This window comes from Engystomops pustulosus, chromosome 4 (genome assembly GCF_040894005.1).
Source record: "Engystomops pustulosus chromosome 4, aEngPut4.maternal, whole genome shotgun sequence".
NCBI classification, from domain to species: domain Eukaryota; kingdom Metazoa; phylum Chordata; class Amphibia; order Anura; family Leptodactylidae; genus Engystomops; species Engystomops pustulosus.
Window position 1 is genome coordinate 188942169 of NC_092414.1, and position 18316 is coordinate 188960484.

General features: G+C 44.1%; 1 protein-coding gene across 1 annotated transcript; it reads right to left on the reverse strand.

The window, feature by feature from the left end:
- Positions 1 to 4124: 4124 nt before the first annotated feature.
- On the reverse strand, positions 4125 to 16737 carry STARD7 (StAR related lipid transfer domain containing 7). Its single transcript, XM_072148926.1, has 8 exons — positions 16369 to 16737; positions 15290 to 15453; positions 13574 to 13623; positions 13377 to 13487; positions 12517 to 12599; positions 8802 to 8901; positions 7159 to 7243; positions 4125 to 5256 (listed from the first exon to the last, which is right to left on the reverse strand). The coding sequence occupies exons 1-8, from the start codon at positions 16599 to 16601 to the stop codon at positions 5081 to 5083; spliced, it is 1002 nt and encodes a 333-aa protein (XP_072005027.1). The 5' UTR covers positions 16602 to 16737; the 3' UTR covers positions 4125 to 5080.
- Positions 16738 to 18316: the final 1579 nt, after the last annotated feature.

An 18316-nucleotide genomic window follows, 5' to 3' on the forward strand; every position in this document is an offset into this window, starting at 1 on the left:
AGAAACGAGACAGCTTCCTTGGATACGACCACCTCACATTTTGGCAACGGTGGTCAAACATGCAGTATCGAGTCCTGTCTGACTACGTGGCTTCAGAAGTCATTACCACAGGACGGCTGTGGGACCTGCAGTAACTCCCGGACATTTCACATACAAAAAAACTTGGTTTCTTTGTGCAATCATTCCAACAGAGGTGGTCGTATCCGATGAAGCTGTCTCGTTTCTAAGGGACCATATGACTACATTTATGAGAAATTATCTTCACACAAGTAATATTTTTTTAAATAGCATCTAATTGATGTATATACACGGCAGATTAATGAAACAGGATGTGAATGCCCAGACGAGACTACCCCTTTAAGTTCAGTAGTTCTATGCTTCAAACAGTATTTTCTACAGAGCTACGCGGCGAGGCTGTCAGAACAAACTTGCTTGTGTAACCCGGTCTGAACCCAATATCGTTCATAAACAAAACCTCCCATTCCCTTCTCTAGGGCTTCTCCTGAGCTTCACCAATTCTCTGGAATGCCCTACCCTGGACTATAAAATGAATACTTAACATTCAGTTTCAAAACTTCACATCACATTCTCTAACCTTATTTCACGTTTACTCTCTTCAACCTAACGCTCTCTATTTACCCCTCAAGAACGTACGTCTTCACATAAGTTTCCCTGCATACCTTTAATTCCTGTGTATTTCCACAGTGAGAGCTCATATATCCTCAACCTATGTTTAATCACCCTCACCTCTTCATAGGACTGTCACCTCTCTTGATCAGGGCCCTCACTCCTATCATTTTCATCCTCTCATGTTATAAATCTGTATATGTCCCCCATGATCTGTACAGCGCTGCAGAATATGATGGTGCCTTATAAAAAAAATATGAATAACCAAAACACACAAAAAGACACAAACTATTTCATACCAACTTGTACTTTTAATTACACATACTTTGTTAAAAAAAAAATAATGAAATGTAACATCACATCGGTGGGAGCTCCCGGCTTGGAGGAGCAGTGCAAATGTTAACATGTAAAAAGGGAGTAAAATTAATAATTGTTCACCTCATTTCAGCACTGGAGATAATAGTAACGTATAGAAGACTCAACAACACACGTAATAACCCCTCAACCGGTGGCACTAAGAGTCCCAGCTGGACAGTATAGCCCCGCTCTGACTACTACATACCCCCCGACAGAGACAACGCAGCTCACACGCCTGTAATTTCTAGTAAGTTGGTCCTTTAGAATATATTACTGGCTATGTAGGAAGTAATTGGTTTACCTGTACTGGTAATGCATATTTAACAACGCTGAGCTAGGCAAGTGAGTGCTAAAAGCCTGGGTTTTTAAGTGCTGTAATTTCCAATGGTTGTTTGTGATTATGTTCCTGCAAAATGCATTTTTTTTTTTAGGGGGGAGGAAATTGCACCTTTAAGTAAAATTCTTTTATTCATTGCACGAAAATGATGCTCCCGTTTCGCTATAAATTAGTTTTTTTCCAAAGAGCCAAGTTTCAGTAGAACTTTCGGAAGAAATTCTGTCGCCGTGGAGTGATTTGTACAGCTATATGGAGCGCAACGAGTGACACCATTATAACAATTTAGAAGATGTCATTTGGATAGTGAAGGGGTGTAACCCCCTCCCCCTGACCTGTGCATATTTAGCTGCGTGTGTAAAACATTAGCGTGTAAGGCAGAGGAAAAAGCCCTTTTACGGCAGCCTCAGCTATTAGGCCACTTGCACTCAGCATGCTTTTATATCAGCGACCCCTGTGTCGCTACTTACCGGTCCACAAGAAAACCTTTTGGAAAACACAGACGTATTTTAGGGCCATTTTTCAGCAGTTAGCACAAGGCCCAATATCTTCCCATGGGCTCGTGTCCACAGCCTCATACGTGAGCAGCAAATTTTTAGAGCAGGTCCTCTTCCTGCCCTGGGTAATCTTTTTGTCACCTACATTGATGATGGACAGGCTAGAAACAAGTTTTGAAGTCTCTAAAGCCAAGAAGATAGATAAGGAAGAGCGCATTCGTCTTTGGAGATAAAACTAGGGGCACTTGCAAAAAGCAAATGAGGTTCATATCTAGTTCCACTCCGGGTTTTGGCTTACAAGTAATGAAGCGAAATCCTGCCATGTGAAAGTAGCCTTAAGAAAAAGTGGCAATGCCCCGAAAACCTACAGAGACCGACCATGATAGTCCCTTCCTCTTCAGCTCTTTGCCGATGACCTATGGCGGGCACCTTGGTTAGCTATACAATTTTCATTATCCGTATTACAGAACTCTAAGTTGATTTAACAGATCTGTCCAAGTTTAACATCAGTTGTATAAGTGCTAAAACCTGGCAGATCCACTCTCTCTCCGATGAAACGTAAACTTTATTCACAAGTATTTCTAGTCTTAGACTTTTAAAATCCTCCCATATCATGGCGTCTACAAGAGCTCTCGCAAAACCCAAGAGCTGAGCCCAATGATCTGACTAGAAGGTAATCAGTTTTCACTCGCTTGCGTTGTCTTGGTTTGGAGTTTTGAAGCCATAATATGGCCTTAAACTCCTGAATTGATCATAGCAGAGGTCACTACTGCTGATGAGCAGATACTCAGTTCTATAGGAGGTTCACTTTATACTTAAGGCTACACACACATGAATGTGTGCATTTCACAGGCCACAAACAGATCCGTGGTCCATTTTCAGCCCGTGAAGCTCGCTCACACTAAAAGACTATCCTAGCTACAAACGTGGCAAAGAATAGGACCGGCTCTATAATTTGCGGCTCGGTAGACGGCTCCTACACGGATCTGTGAAATACGCAGATACCCATAGAAATGAGTGTGTTGATTCAATGGATCACACACACCACTAAAAACAACCCTTGAGAGCTTAGTCAGAGGTCAGAAAGAGGCCATGAACCCAACAGCGTTGACTACTTCTGCCCTTCTGTTCGCATCGATACACTGGAAAGACAAGATTCTTTGTAAAGAGTCACTAAACCCAATGCTGTGAACATTAAACACACACATTACGGAGAGCCTCACGTTTCGAGACATTTCTGGACTGGTTGGAAAGTACTCAAGGGGTCAGCAGCCAGGTTACAATGGCTACATCAACAAACTGCAATAAACTGCATAGAAAACGTAGGCAAGATCGGCTTGGAGTTTAGTGTCCCTTTAAAAAGGGGGGTGGGGGGAACAAACATACGATTTTACATTCTAGGTTTTTTTTGCCTCAACTTGCTTTATGCAAAAAAGGTCATTTACGCATAGGTGAAAGGCGGAGTATAGAAAAAAAAACTCACTTAAAAAGGATCCTCTTATCTCAGACATGTATGGTATATCTACGCCTGATGGATACGGGTGCTACCTCTGGCTCTATCTCCTAAATGGAGTTGTCTCTACAAAACGCTACAAACCCAACCTGCATGAACTGGAGAGGTGGCCATGTCTGCTATATTCCCTGCATTCACTTCTAAGGAGCTATTCACAATGTATTCAGAGCTCGCTCCCCTAGAAATGAAGCTACAGATGACAACACATGTGCAGCCACATCCCCAGTCCCGGCAGCCATGACACCACAAAGGACAGAGGTTGGAGGACGCCTCATCTCAAGTCACAGCGGCAAAACCCACATCCGTCAGACACGCTGATATGCTATGAACGTCCAAGTTGAGAAAAACAGTACATTATTACAAAGGATCAGACGATTTTTAAAAAATACTTAGGGGTTTCTGTGTAATCTGCAAGGTACAAAGCTCTTTGGGTTATCTACAGCAGTAAATCTCTTCTCCTCAAGTCCCTACTACCCGACTGGTCATGGATAAGGCAACACAAAGATTGACATACATCCAACCAAAACTTTTAAAGAAAACTGGAAAACCCACCCACCAAATGTGCCCCCCATAATCCTCCCCCCAGCCCCTTTCTCCCTAGCCATTTTTTTTTTAAATTTATGTGCAGTAAATTCATTTAAACCGGTCCGACTTCTTAGGGGGCGTGCAGACACACCCCCAGCGGTCACATTGTAGGAGAAGCCGGCAGCATCGCATCACTGCCGGCTCTCAATGCGAGTCAGCCAGTCTGCGGCCGCACCGGAGAGGCGGCAGCGATGCGATGCTGCTGGCTTCTCCTACAATGTGACCGCCGGGGGTGTGTCGGCACGCCACCTAATGAATACCGCCGACTGCCAGCGCGCCGGATACACGATCCGACCTCTTATTTAGTAAGAGGTCAGACCGGTTTAAATTAATTTACTGCACATAAATTTTTTACAAAATGACGAGGGAGAAAGGGGCTGGGGGGAGGATTATGGGAGGCACATTTGGTGGGTGGGTTTTTTAGAGGTGACAGGTCCTCTTTAAAGTATAACGTGTCAAAGATCCACGAGACGTCCTGATCTACAGCATTTAACACATCCAGTGCACATAGTCATCGATTCCACATATGTAATATTAGGTATAACATGTACATTAAGTTAAAGACACCAGACTGCGGATTGAGACGCTCTTGGGAGGGATTCCTTCATATGAACAATGGGATGGGCCATCAACGTAGACAATCCCTTAAGGCACATGGCCAATCCAGACATCCATCTGCTCATAGAAAAATTCTTCAAATCATTGCAAGTGGACGTCAAAATCCATAGTCGTGTTTCATGTGATCCAGTTACCCAGTTCCCGTTCAATCAGAAAAGAAAAAAAGGACAATGTCAAGATGCTTCCTTCTGCCATGCAACTGTTCCCTATGCAATAATAAAAAGTCAGTCGTTCTTAGAGTCGTCATTGAATGGTTCCTACAAGACATAAAAACTCTTGGTTCCGGTTGGTAATGCCCTCATGCATGACTCCTTACAACTCTCCACCAAGTATTCTCCCGCAGCTGTGGAGGCAGCACCCTGCACAAGCAGAGCATCGGGAGATATTCAACAAGGCACATATAGCCTGGAAATGGTGTAAATAGTTTGGTTTTTGGCTTGGCAGTAGTACCTGGTTGAGATGCTGCTGCTGAGTTGGCATGAAGCCTTGTTCTGTCCAACAGCTGTTATTTGTGGCTTGTGGAGGTAAGGCAGGGCGTCTGCACCCCTATTATGCATAATCCATCTGCGGAGCGGTGTGCGCTGCTGCAGGCTTTCGTTCTGGACTGGCTCTAGCTTCGCTGCCGCAGTCCTGAGGTCGGGAAGAAATGTAATCCCTCACTTTGATCTCCATGTTTTTAGCGCGGAGTGTTGCCAGGTGTAGCTTATCTAGGAAATCTGGCATCCCTGCGGGAGTGGAGAAAGTTTATGAACCACTTGTGATCATCGTGTACAAGACAACATCATGTAGTGCAGTCCATATTAGAGAAAAATGTATGTAATCTACCACTTTACACATTTGTCATTCAGTGCCCCTATGAGGATTGTGCGCTCCTTCCTCTTTATACAGATACACAGTACGGGGCAGATTTACTTACCCGGCCCATTCGCGATCCAGCGGCGCGTTCTCTGCGGTGGATTCGGGTCTGGTCGGGATTTATTAAGGCAGTTCCTCCGACGTCCACCAGGTGGTGCTGCTGCGCTGAAAAGCATCGGAACGCACTGGAGTTCACCGAGCCAGGCTAAGTGCAATTTTTAAACGCAGCAGGTTTTCCCCGAATCAGTCAGGTTTTCGTTCGGCCACGCCCCCCGTTTTCCGTCGCGTGCATGCCGGCGCCGATGCGCCACAATCCGATCACGTGCGCCAAAATCCCGGGGCAATTCAGGGAAAATCGGCGCAAATCGGAAATATTCGGGTAACACGTCAGGAAAACGCGAATCAGGCCCTTAGTAAATGACCCCCAGTATGTGTCATTCAGTGCCCCTATGATGATTGTGCTCTCCTTCCTCTATACAGATACACAGTATGTGTCATTCAGTGCCCCTATGATGATTGTGCTCTCCTTCCTCTATACAGATACACAGTATGTGTCATTCAGTGCCCCTATGATGATTGTGCGCTCCTTCCTCTATACAGATACACAGTATGTGTCATTCAGTGCCCCTATGATGATTGTGCGCTCCTTCCTCTATACAGATACACAGTATGTGTCATTCAGTGCCCCTATGATGATTGTGCGCTCCTTCCTCTATACAGATACACAGTATGTGTCATTCAGTGCCCCTATGATGATTGTGCGCTCCTTCCTCTATACAGATACACAGTATGTGTTATTCAGTGGCCCTATGATGATTGTGCGCTCCTTCCTCTATACAGATACACAGTATGTGTTATTCAGTGGCCCTATGATGATTGTGCGCTCCTTCCTCTATACAGATACACATTATGTGTTATTCAGTGGCCCTATGATGATTGTGCGCTCCTGCCTCTTTATACAGATACACAGTATGTGTTATTCAGTCCATCTATGATGATTGTATCTGTATAAAGAGGCAGGAGCGCACAATCATCATAGATGGACTGAATAACACATACTGTGTATCTGTATAAAGAGGCAGGAGCGCACACAGTATGTGTTATTCAGTCCATCTATGATGATTGTGCTCTCTTTCCTCTATACAGATACACAGTGGGACACATTTACTAAAAGAATTGGAAACTTCACTAAAAGTGCTCTGCCCGTGTAGAATGCTAGGTGTGACAGTTTCATTAAGAACGTACGCCAAAAATCATAAATATGTTGCTGGCCCAACAGAGTTCACCAACTATTTTGTGGTGCACCTTTAACATAGGGCATGCAACAGACTTTGCATGTTAAACACGGTGCATGGTCTGACTGAGCACCGGAACGAATTTGTGTTGCATGGAGTCTAGCGCAGCTGCGCCACTAAAGGGTCGTGTGCAACACAATAGTGGCAAGGAGACTTAAATAGCTGTGCAAGCCGTTTTTACGTAAAACAATGTTCAAAGTCTGAGAGAAAACTGGCGCAAAGCCCTTAGTAAATGTGCCTCTGTGTGTTATTCCATCCCTCTACATGAAGTGTGCTCTGTACTCTAAAATCTGGCCATCCATAGAGCTCATAGATGGGAGGTGGGAGAGCAATGCTAATACAACCAGGAGCAGAAGTGGCAGGACAACCAGCTATAGGAGGAAATTACACTGACAAAACAGCAAAATATTTTTGATAAATTACATTTAGAAAGATGCTTAATCAATGTGATATGAAGACTAAGCGTTATACACTTACCACTGGACACCATCCAATTTACACAGTAACGAGGAAACACAGTCTGCGGGTTGTCACTGTAGGTCAGCAAGTAATCAAAGCCATTCTACGGAGGAAAGAATAAAATCAGTGGCAACACGGAAAGGTCCCCTCCCTTGTCATGTGATCATTCTGATGATTGCCAAAACATTTGCACTTTTTTATGCGTAAACTTAGGAAGATAGACTAGTTATACCAGTGATGGAAAACCTTTTAGAGACCGAGTGCCCAAATTACAACCAAACCCACTTATTTAAATGCAAAGGGCCAACATGGCAGCTTTTAATTGTATCTGTGTCCTAAGGACACCAATACATTTGAACGAAATTCCGATTATCATTGTAGCTTCCTTCCAGGGTCCCCTGAACAGGAAGAATTGCGGGGCCCAGAGCAGGAGCTCCAATAATAACGCAGCCTTGTCTGCACCTCCTTGCTCTTCCAATAGTCCCAGGCAGCTAAGGATGTGTAGCTTTAAAATAGCACTGATCACAGCATGTCCTGGGTGGCCAGGGACTGCAGGAGGAGGTTTCGAGACCTTGCAAGCTCTGTGCAGGGGTGATGGTCTGGGTGCCCACAGTGAGTGCTCCGAGTGCCACCTCTGGCACCCGTGCCATAGTTTCGCCACTACTGAGTTATACTGTACAACACCTAAGTCATCATACAAACAACCGTCTCTCACTATAGAAAGCTGAGTGGCGCAGTGAGACACTGTGTGCTCATCACACTGTGACCGGATGCCACAGCCCTATATGGGGGCCCTGATCTTGCCCTAAAATGTGGCCCCAAGGTGCAATGAGGATCAGTAAAATCAGTCCAACACCGCTTTCACACGAACGAGTGAAAACGACCATATGCAACCCATAACGGAACATTGTGATACAGGTTGCATACGTCCCCATGCCTTTTAATGCACAAAGCATTAATCCATTACCATCTCCCACCATGCCATGCCGGGGGAAATCTCCCCCTACAATTATGGGCATTACATGCACTCTAATTCCTATGGAGAGGGGAGCAGCGCTCACCTGTCCTCCGACGCACTGCTGTGTGTTCACCTGTCACGCGAAAGGAGCTTAAGGCAGTAAACGTCCCTTGAGAGAGAATAGAACCTGCAGTCCGGGTCGGTCACAGCGTGTGGTGATCACCAGGCAAGGAGCTGGCTGCTGTATTTTCCATATACAGTCGTGTGCAGAAAACCTTAGTTTTGCGATACTTATTAGTAGCAGACAATAATATTTATGGTTCGCTGCCAGACACTTTAGTCACTTCCTCCAATACCAAACATTAGAGAATGGGGAAAATGATGCTCCGAAATTCAGAGTTTGTTGATTCTTGTCTATAAAGTCCCGGATTGTTAAATGCACCATAGATTATTGTACATGCACATTTTTCTTAATGGAATTTAGATGTTTCTGCTGATGTATGTGCTGACATGACCACATTTTAGAAATAACTTTATTTGTTAATTTTCAGTCATGAACAAAAATAATAAGCCTAAATATAAGACCTAATGTCTCTTTAGGAGCAAAAATGAATACAAGACAGTCTTATTTTCAGGTAGTATGTTATGATGTTGTACCACAGGTAAGCCTGATGCTCCCATAGATAACACATCAAATACATACCTCATCAAATGATGTGTGTGGCCGGATCACCATCTGGGACTGGTAGTTACGGACCCGCACATAGTTAGGAGATTCTGGCACTTCAGGATGTTCCACTGCCCTATAGGATTGAATAGAGACTTGAGATTATTACAGGAGTCCTAGGACAGGGGATGACAATCTTATCGGTGGAGATCTGGGAGATAGGAACACGAGTCATGTTTCCTCATATAGATCAGACTCCATTCACGCTATGGGAATGATGCATAAAGCCACAAGAGACAGAGCCATTGTGTGCCTTACATTGCTGAGCATGCATGTCCACGGGGGAGTCAGCCATGCTGCCAGCTCTCCACACAGCCATCTCCCACTGGTAATTCTGTCCTGGGAAGACATCAGCTTTTTATAGCAAATCCAACAGGACGCCAGTAAAGCTTCACATTACCCTGTTTAACTTTTTGTTTATGCCAAAAGCTTCTTATTACTTGTAGCAGGATGTGATAATCACTCCTCTATCACTCCTCTATACAGAAATTAAATTTTATGTTACACTTCTGGACTAAGTTTTAGGATAGATTCATTGCAGAAATTTCTCAATGAGGTTTGGCAAGCTCCATGAAGATGGGACAGTCACAGACCTGTGGATACCCTTAAATAGGCTTATCCCTAGTTTAATTGTTCCCTATCCAGGATCATGAATAGAGGGGTCTTATGCCACCTAATTGAGGGTCAGGTTGAGATTTTATCCTCAAGTTTTCGTGACTGGTTCATGAGAATAGCGTGCACATTGTCAAAGGGTTTTTTTAATAACAAAATAGCTTTAAGCGATAAAAGTTTGATGAAAGTTTATCTTTCTCTCTGCAGTTCAGTGTCCCGTGGGGGGGGGGGGGGGACCAATGAGAAGTGCCCGCCCTTCCACCATCCTCAGGTCATGCATCCATTTTAAATATGGGGCAAATGGGTGTTTTTTTTATTTGAAATAGACGCAGGACGGAGCGGTTTACTGAGAGGAGGGTGCGGGCGCTTCTCACAGGTCCCTCCCATGGGACACTGCTCAGCAGAGACAAAGGTAAACTTTCATCTAACTTTTCTTTTTTTTTTTTTTTTTTTTTTTTTTTTTTTGGAAAAAGTCAGATTTATTATAAGAAAACTTTGGCAATGTGCACATTATTTTCTATGGGGACCTGGAAAACAGACTCCTGTTGACAGGTTCCCTTTAAAACTACATACGCACATGATTTCTCTCTCTATTCCAAAACGCAGCAGCTGAAGCTCATGTTGGCCATGGCAAAATTTCTTTTTAAAATTACATTTTAATTCATATTGGTATAAAGAAAAAGCCATGTAATACAAAAGATGCCAATATTAGCCAAAAATAGTTCAGAAGCGTTGGTAACAAAATATAAAACAGAAGCAAAGGTAGAGGGAAGGTTGAAATAAAGTCAAAAGAAGAAAAGCTGCAGGAAGTTTGTCCTGTGTTAAGTCTCACACCAGCCTCTTATCTCAAACACGTGACAACAAAGCAGGAGCCCAATGCCAAAGTAACAAGGTACAGACGCTATAAATGTGACCGGCCAACTGTTATATAACAGTCTAATAACTAACCTTAGGACACTCCAGACAGTTATAATGGGTAAAGTTACCAGTCTATCAGGTTACAAAGCAGACAAGTAAAACCAAGTAACCTTATCAATTCTGCATGACGTGGTCACATCCACTAGTTATCTGGCTATGCTTCAGCCGCTTAGTCATGTCCAGGTGACATCACGGTGTAGGATCCAGGTCCTGGTGCAGAAGTTATACACTGCACACAACTTGTGCACAGACAATTGTCTTGCACCTAAGATGCAACACGTGATAATTTGGCTATCCAGTTCTCCAAAGGACCTTGCAAGAAGCCAGATGTACGTGAACAGAATTTGGCCAGTTTTGGGCTTCAGGACATGACCACTCTATATTAGGTCCTGCCACTGGATCCATAATCCTCATATTGTGGCGCGTGGATGCTATTACAGGGAGAATGGATCTTAGATGCTGGAGACAGTAGTGACCATATGGTGCAAGAAGTTCTAAGGGGTTAAACAGCAGCGACCAGTGTTAATGTTAACGATCACGGCTATTTTGGCAGGAGCCTGGCTAACAGTATATGCTCCGACACCAACCGAATAGCATGTTGTGGTGCCTCTGAAGCCCTTACCAGGACATACTATGCTGTTGTGGTGTGGCTATAGAGGACCCATGAGGGTGATGTAGGACACTAAACCAACTACAGCTCTTTACAGTCATGAGTCCCATAAGGCACGGCTACAGCACTGCACAGGTGCCGAGAGCAGGGCTGTGGAGTTGGACCGACAGACATATAATCAATTCTGAAATTTCCTTTAAATGTTTGCTCTATTCCCGATCTAAGGATTTAGGCCGGGGGTGAGCAACACTTATTGGTCCAAGCGCCACATAGTTACCATAGTACAGCAATAAATACCAAGCAAATACTGCATTCAGAGCAGATAATAGTACTGGGGACCGTCTAAGCAAGCTTAAAACACTGGAGACCACCAGAGAGGACAATAATAATTCTGTAAACCCCCAGAGCATAAAACTAATACTAATAGAAACCCACAGAGCAGACAATAAGACTGCAGACCCCAAAAGCATAAAACTAATAATTCTGGAGACCCCGAGTACAGACAAATGCAACAAACTCTTTAATAACCAATTCTGGGCACTCTCCTAGTCTTTTCTTGAAAATGCTTCTCTGCAGTCCCACCGACTTTGGACTTTGTATATAGAATGGCGGCTGATGACCGATTCATGCAGCAGCTTTTAATTATTTAAATTATTTTTATTTCAATTTCTCATAAAAATGGCAAGACCATTATACAATCTCACTCCTATTATTTCATATGACTGTTATTACGTTATATTACGTCTTATTATATTTGTATATGTTTCCTAGAATCTGTCCCAGAAGCGCTACTGAATTTGATTGTGATTAAAATTAAGCAGACAATAATACTGGAGACTCCTAGAGAAGATACATAATTCCTTTCCTTTCCCGGCTCCTCTTCTACTCCCTGCACTACACTGCAGTTTCTCGTCTCCTCCATATGCCACGCTGGTTGTGTGCAGCAGCATAAAAACCCGGGGTAGAACTGCACTAACGACAGGAGAGGACCCGGGAGCAGTACAAAACAGCTGACAAGTACTTACCACTCCGTTATCCGGGAGCAGTGGAAACCTCTCTGATGCACTCACCGCTATCTGGCCTTCTGCACCAATGAAAGCTTCCATCGGTTATGGAAGTGCTCATTAGACTGACTGTCAGCAGGGTGCGGACTGCAACTCATGGCTTGACAGGCTGCATGTGGTCTGTCGAAGCAGATTGCGCACCCCTTATCCCCATTTTAGTTGAGATAAATGTGGCTGCACTTTATGTACATGCTCAGTAGTGAAGCTCATCTGCTACAGATTAGAAAAATAAGGTGCTGGGAAGGAATTCCTGTATTTATCTCTCCACTGCCAGAGTTACCAGAAAAGCAGGATGTGGAGTCAGAGTTGGATTCTGTACCATCTTGGTAGAGCTTGGTGATCGGGCTTGGTGAACCGACTCCACAACCCTGGCCAAGAGATCCAGAGGTAAGTATACGAGTTTGTGTCTATGTTACAGGCCCAGAGGAAGAAACTACAGGGTGATTTGGCACCACCAATCCATTTAATCCTGTAATAATTTAATTACCGAGACACCAAAACCATGATGTTGTTCTCCTGGTCAACATGATACTTCCTGACGTAGACATAATCCCGGGAATACATTGGATACTAGATAGTAAAACAAAAAAAAAAATATGTTACAAAAAACTTGTGAAAGAGCGAAACAAATTATATCCTACATAAGCGTAATAATTGTGTCCAATATGGCGACACTGTAAGGCTTAGTCTGTAACACCTCTATATATAGATAGCGGGAGGGATTCAGCTGTTAGGTCTTGATGCCAGATGGCACGAGAAGCTTTCATGACACAGAGTAGACGTCCTCAAACAAGATTACGGAAAGTTTAATCCACTCCATCACTTAGTGTAGGTGTTTTTTTCTTTATTTAAAGGTGCAGCAACCAAAAACAGATTTAATAGATTTAGTTTTAAAAAACTTAAAAGCAGCAAAATACGTAACCAGACTTATTTTTCCAGGGCATAGATTAGGTCATTAATATTACATTGGTGGAGGTTCAACACCAGTCCCCCTAATGGGATGAAGATGAGCTCTGCTTCTACTCCACAGGCCTGTCCTGTCCAATGTGTGTGTGTGTCCCATTTACAGCTCAGTTCTATTCAAGTGAATGGGACTGAGTTGCAATACCAAGCGCATCCACTATAATGTATAGGACTGACCAGGGTACGCAGTAAAGAGGCAAAAGAAGAGGCTGCAGTTTCCACAAATCTCTTTGTGGGGGTGATGGCTGTGACCTGTGACCGGTGACCTGTAGTAATCCGTAACTGATGACATTTTCTCAGGAAAGGTCATTAGCATCCATGTCCAGGAATAACCTTCTAATCCACAATCCAATTATAAAACAAACTGACAGGTAACAGACTTACAGGGAAATGAGTGACCCAGTGGATCACTTCAGAACCAGAGAGCACATCTCTCTCCACCACTTCCAGTTTAATGACTAGTGCGTCCCACTTCTTCCGATACTCCGTGTCCAACTGTGGAGAAAATACATAATATTTTCTCTAGAGCGCAGGCAGAGATATGAAACAATAACAGATATATATTACATACATAACCATACCTGCACATTAAAGAACTGACGAGGTGTCACATCCTTGTATGAGCCGAACACTGGGGGGCAGAAACAAAAATTGTATTAAATAAAAAGTCACAAAAAATATATACATTTACTCCTTCCTCTATGTACTGTGTTTCAGATGGAAGTACAAGGGACCCCATATTTTTCCATCGTCGATGGAAAGAATAACAAAACACAATAATGAGAAAAGATGTTCCAAAAATTTTTTTTTTAACCAAAAATACAAATGTTAATCAGTGCAGATATATCAGGAGAGGAGACCGGTGCTATTTAAGGTGGATATTTACTTATTGGCATCTGTCCAGTCCTAGATTATAATCACAATGGATCCCATGATATTAGCTTTCCTGTGTCGCTTTGAGTAAATGTTACATCATAAGAAAGAAGGAGCGGCACAAATAATAGAAGTCAGATTGTTATTAAGTGGAGGAATACTTAAGTGTTAGGACAAGGATTATAGGTTGTGCTGGAGCAGCGCTACATGCAAGTCATACTACATGTACCAGCATGCACTGGAGGAGGAGGACAGGAGAAATCCCAAAAACACCAATAAGGGCCAACACAGAGAGTGGTAACATGGTCTGATAACAGCTACACAGCTCAGAGGAACTGCAAAATATGATTCGGCTTGATCCTGGATAACTGTGGGGCTATTGTTGTGTTCTTACAAAACACAATGCACACAGAGACACAGACTCCATAACCTGCAACACAATATATATTTCTCCTTGTAGGGAGACAGGGATGTTGCACAGAAATACAGCACAAACCTGGTCCACATTTCACGGACTGAGGCATCTTTAAAGAGAACCTGCCACACAAATAAACCCACCCAAAATAAATACTTCATTAAAAACTATGATTGAAAATCATTGCCCTTATTCCTAAATGGTTCCTTTCCATGGCTGCAATGTTCAAAAAAAAAAAAAAAAAAAAAATCAGTTTGTGAAATTATATGAAGTCTACACAATGCAAGTCCAATGAAGCCCTGCATATCCAAGAGTTACTTGCGTTGCTCCGCCTCCTAGTTCCTGATTGACAGGTCTCACTGATGCTATGTGAAAAACTTACTTAGAGCTCTGATACATCATTTGCCACTTTATGTCATGTGACCAGGGTGACATCATCTAAGGTCCTGTTACATTTACACAGTCTACGTCATGTATCACAGCAGCATCCATGGAGGATGGGGAGGAGTAGAGGCCTACAGAGGCATGCTGTAACCATGCAATGATAGTGCCATGTAGTAAGATGTATGCATGGTGTACAGTTTTCTAACGTTAGGAGGCTCAAGGATCTGTGACGATGTCACTCTGGTCACATGACATGCTGAAAAGAAGCATGAGACATGGGGAGGAGTAGATGGGAGGGGCTGGTCGAGCGAGACACGCCCCCACTGATGTAAAGGAATAGAGGTTAAAGTGGATTTATGGGGATGTGAGGGAAACCATTTTTAACTAAAAGAAGAGTGTGCGTTAGTGAAAGGGCTCTATAGGAACCTGCCACTACCTGTATTTGTGAAAATGTGGTGACAGGTTCCCTTTAAAATCCATACACAACACACACCCTGGAGGTGCCCTTGGTTATGGAAGTCCTAGAAACATTACTATACGTTCATATAACGTCTCCAGCTCAGTAATCTTTGCTGATATGCGGCTGATAAAATACTTTGTAGATCCAAGATACGCTGTCCCTCACCTCTGTACTGATACAGGTGCGTCCCCTCGATCGGTCGCCTCCACAGCCGGAAATCTTGCTTATCCATCACCAGTTCCCAGCCTTCATCCCCATCCTCAAATCCTGAGCTCTTTGCCGCAGATTTGTTGAATGCAAGCTGCACGCGCTTCATCTCCTCTGCCGGCCTGAGGAGAAAACAATGAATGTCACTATGATTATCAGGGCTGACCATATAATATGCATGGGCTCTAACCACTTCTACCTGACAGTAGTTATATGGTGAAATCAGAATCAGGAAGATGGATTTCGACATGTCCAATCTTTGGTTCTGAATGCCAATATCAGACACTTTCCTACACAAATGTTAAGGGGTCAGGTGTAAAGAGATATAGCTAGTTGCTAAGGGCTTCAATTTGCCTGAGCGGCCGCCAATTTGGCAATATGTCCACGTCAAGCAAGGCCAACCCTGTATACCCAAGGTATACAGTCATCTGTAGCATTACCCCTCAATAATGGAGACAACTAAATATCTTACTTTACCATTACTGCCCTCAATCCATATTGTAGTCCGAAGCTGCAATCATAATTCTGCTCCAAAACTCCAACAATCCTTTTGACATACACTACACACCCCAATAACATGGCAAAAGTATGAGGAATGGATCATTGTACATAGATCTCTGCAGATGCTGAACACCCAAGGAATGATGGGAGATTTCAGCTCTGCAGACAAGTGAATGCAACTCGGAACAATGATTCATGCCGTAAAGTTGTAAGAATTGAGCTTTTATCATATAGTAAATTATCATGAACAAGGCATAAAAAAATGAAAGCGAGAGCACTAGAAAGGGACCTGATCAACCTACGTCAATGACATCTGTCAATCAGACGTTGGACCATGTGACATCTGTCAATCAGACGTTGGACCATGTTCAGACATGGCAGAAGTGCAGCAGCTCAGGACTGAACCCTTCCATAGCTTCCAGGTTGACTTTTTGGACGCCCAGGACTACAAGTCACAGAATGCCCTGGTTTTCTGTGTCAGCCATTGCATGCTGGGATTTGTAGTTCTACATGCACATACATGCTGTGGCCCTTACCTGAGGATCTCCTCCTCCCGCACACGCTCCTCTTCCCATAGGAAGGCCCCGGTGAGTGCAGCCAGCAGCCTGCCCGTCCTCCCAGGCTTGTTCCTATAGCGCAGGCCCCGGATTAGAGCCCTGGCGTTGCGTTCTCCATTATGCATCCTCCCATAGTGGCACAGGGGAGGCAGCCGAGAGCGCAGCCAGGCCACCATCCCCGCCGAGACACCGCGCACTACCTGCTGCCACATCCCGAGGAGACAGCGCTCAGCTCCAGCCTGCAGCACGCCAGACGCACGGAGGCCCCGCACTGACCGAGCTGCGGCGTGATTGGTCGCCGGCTCTGAGGCTGAGGCTCTGATTGGATGGGACTGCTGTCAATCATGACCATGACTTCCCCCGGCACTAAGCACAACCCTGGTCAAGGGCAATGGAGATGAGCGGATAACGTGACCCGAGCACGTGACCGCTCCATGTACCCGGCACATTACTTACCGTACTACCTCACACAGTGTAGTCATAATGGGGGACATTTATCATAAGTGTCTGAGGTAAAAATGTTCTAGTTGTCCATGGGAACTAATCAGAGCTCAGCTTACATTTTCCCACAGCTGTTTATAAAATTAATCTGAGCTCTGATTGGTTTCCATGGGCAACTAGAACAGTTTTACCTCAGAAACTTCTGATAAATGTCCCCCAATGTACCGGCCTATAGTTGTACCAATACTAGGAACACAGGACAAATCCAAATATCCTCAAATATACACCCTTCCTAAAAAAAACTGATCTTCACCATATGTGTACTGACCTTCACCTGCCTCCCCTTGTAAATGCCCCCCATAATAAACAATCAGTTGGTGTCTGACTCCCCAGTCTAAGGCTGCATTCACACTGCCGCAAGCGGGACGTATATACGGCCGATATATGCCTATACGCCCCCCCCCCCCCCCCCTTCCATAGATGGCAATGGGTGCACGGCGCCCTACGGGAGCGGTACGGTGCTATCATGTCCTATCTTTTTCCCTATGGAGAGGGGCGGGGGAGAGCTGCCTCCTCCTCTCCCGACGTGCAACGGTACGGTGGGCAACGGCAGTGTGAATGTAGCCTAAGTGTATGTTCACACAGCGCAGATTTAACATCAGAAATCCGGCACCAAAATCGTCAGTCATGCTTCCAACAGAGGCTTTCCTTGTGTTCAATGTAGCCCCCTGTAAATGCATATAACAAGGTAGGGGTGCCCATAGGTGGCAGGAGTGCCCACAGGGCAGTGTAATGATGTGAGCACTTTTGATCTAGTGATCTGCCCAGTTACTGCCCAGTTACTAGTGCAAATTGTATGGATGGTTGTTTTAATGCCCATGAGGGTCTAGAGGTTTGTAGGCAAATCTGAATAATCTACCACCAGGATGAAGGATTGTAAACCAAGCACACTGAGATACTGGTGTGTGCCCCCTCTGGAAGGATCTGCTGTTCTTTTAGCTTCTTATGCCCCCTTTTTTTTTTTACTAAAAAAGGGCTTTTAAAATGATGCAAATGAGCCTGAGGGGCTCCAGGTTCATTTGCATCATTTTTATTTCTTAAAAACAAAGGCATAAGAAGCTAAGAGAAGAGCAGATACTGCCAGAGGGGACACACACACCCAGTATGTCAGTGTGCTTGGTTTACAATCTTTGATTCTGGAGATAGATGACCTTTAAGTTTCTTGTTACCTGTTTTTTACCAAAAAAGGCTCTTAAAATTATGCAAATGAGCCCAAGGAGCTTCAGGCTTCATTAAGATTTATGGCTCATTTGCATAATCAGTAAAGCCAGGGCATAAAAAGATCCTACCCGAGGGGGCAAACACCAGTATGTGTGGTTTACAATACTTCATCCTGGTTGTAGATGTTCTTTAAGTATTTCAGTCACTGGTGCCATTGACTTGGAGGTCAAGGAGGATTCTATGGTGGGCCCAGGCTTTAATCCAT

Excerpts from the sequence above, each read along its gene's own strand:
- STARD7 (XM_072148926.1), bottom strand. The coding sequence starts at position 16,601 with ATGTGGCAGCAGGTAGTGCGCGGTGTCTCGGCGGGGATGGTGGCCTGG. Across the intron at positions 13,624-15,289 it reads GCACCTGTATCAGTACAGAG|TGTTCGGCTCATACAAGGAT; the intron begins GTGAGGGACAGC and ends TCTGCCCCCCAG. Across the intron at positions 7,244-8,801 it reads CACACACATCATTTGATGAG|AATGGCTTTGATTACTTGCT; the intron begins GTATGTATTTGA and ends TTTCCTCCGTAG.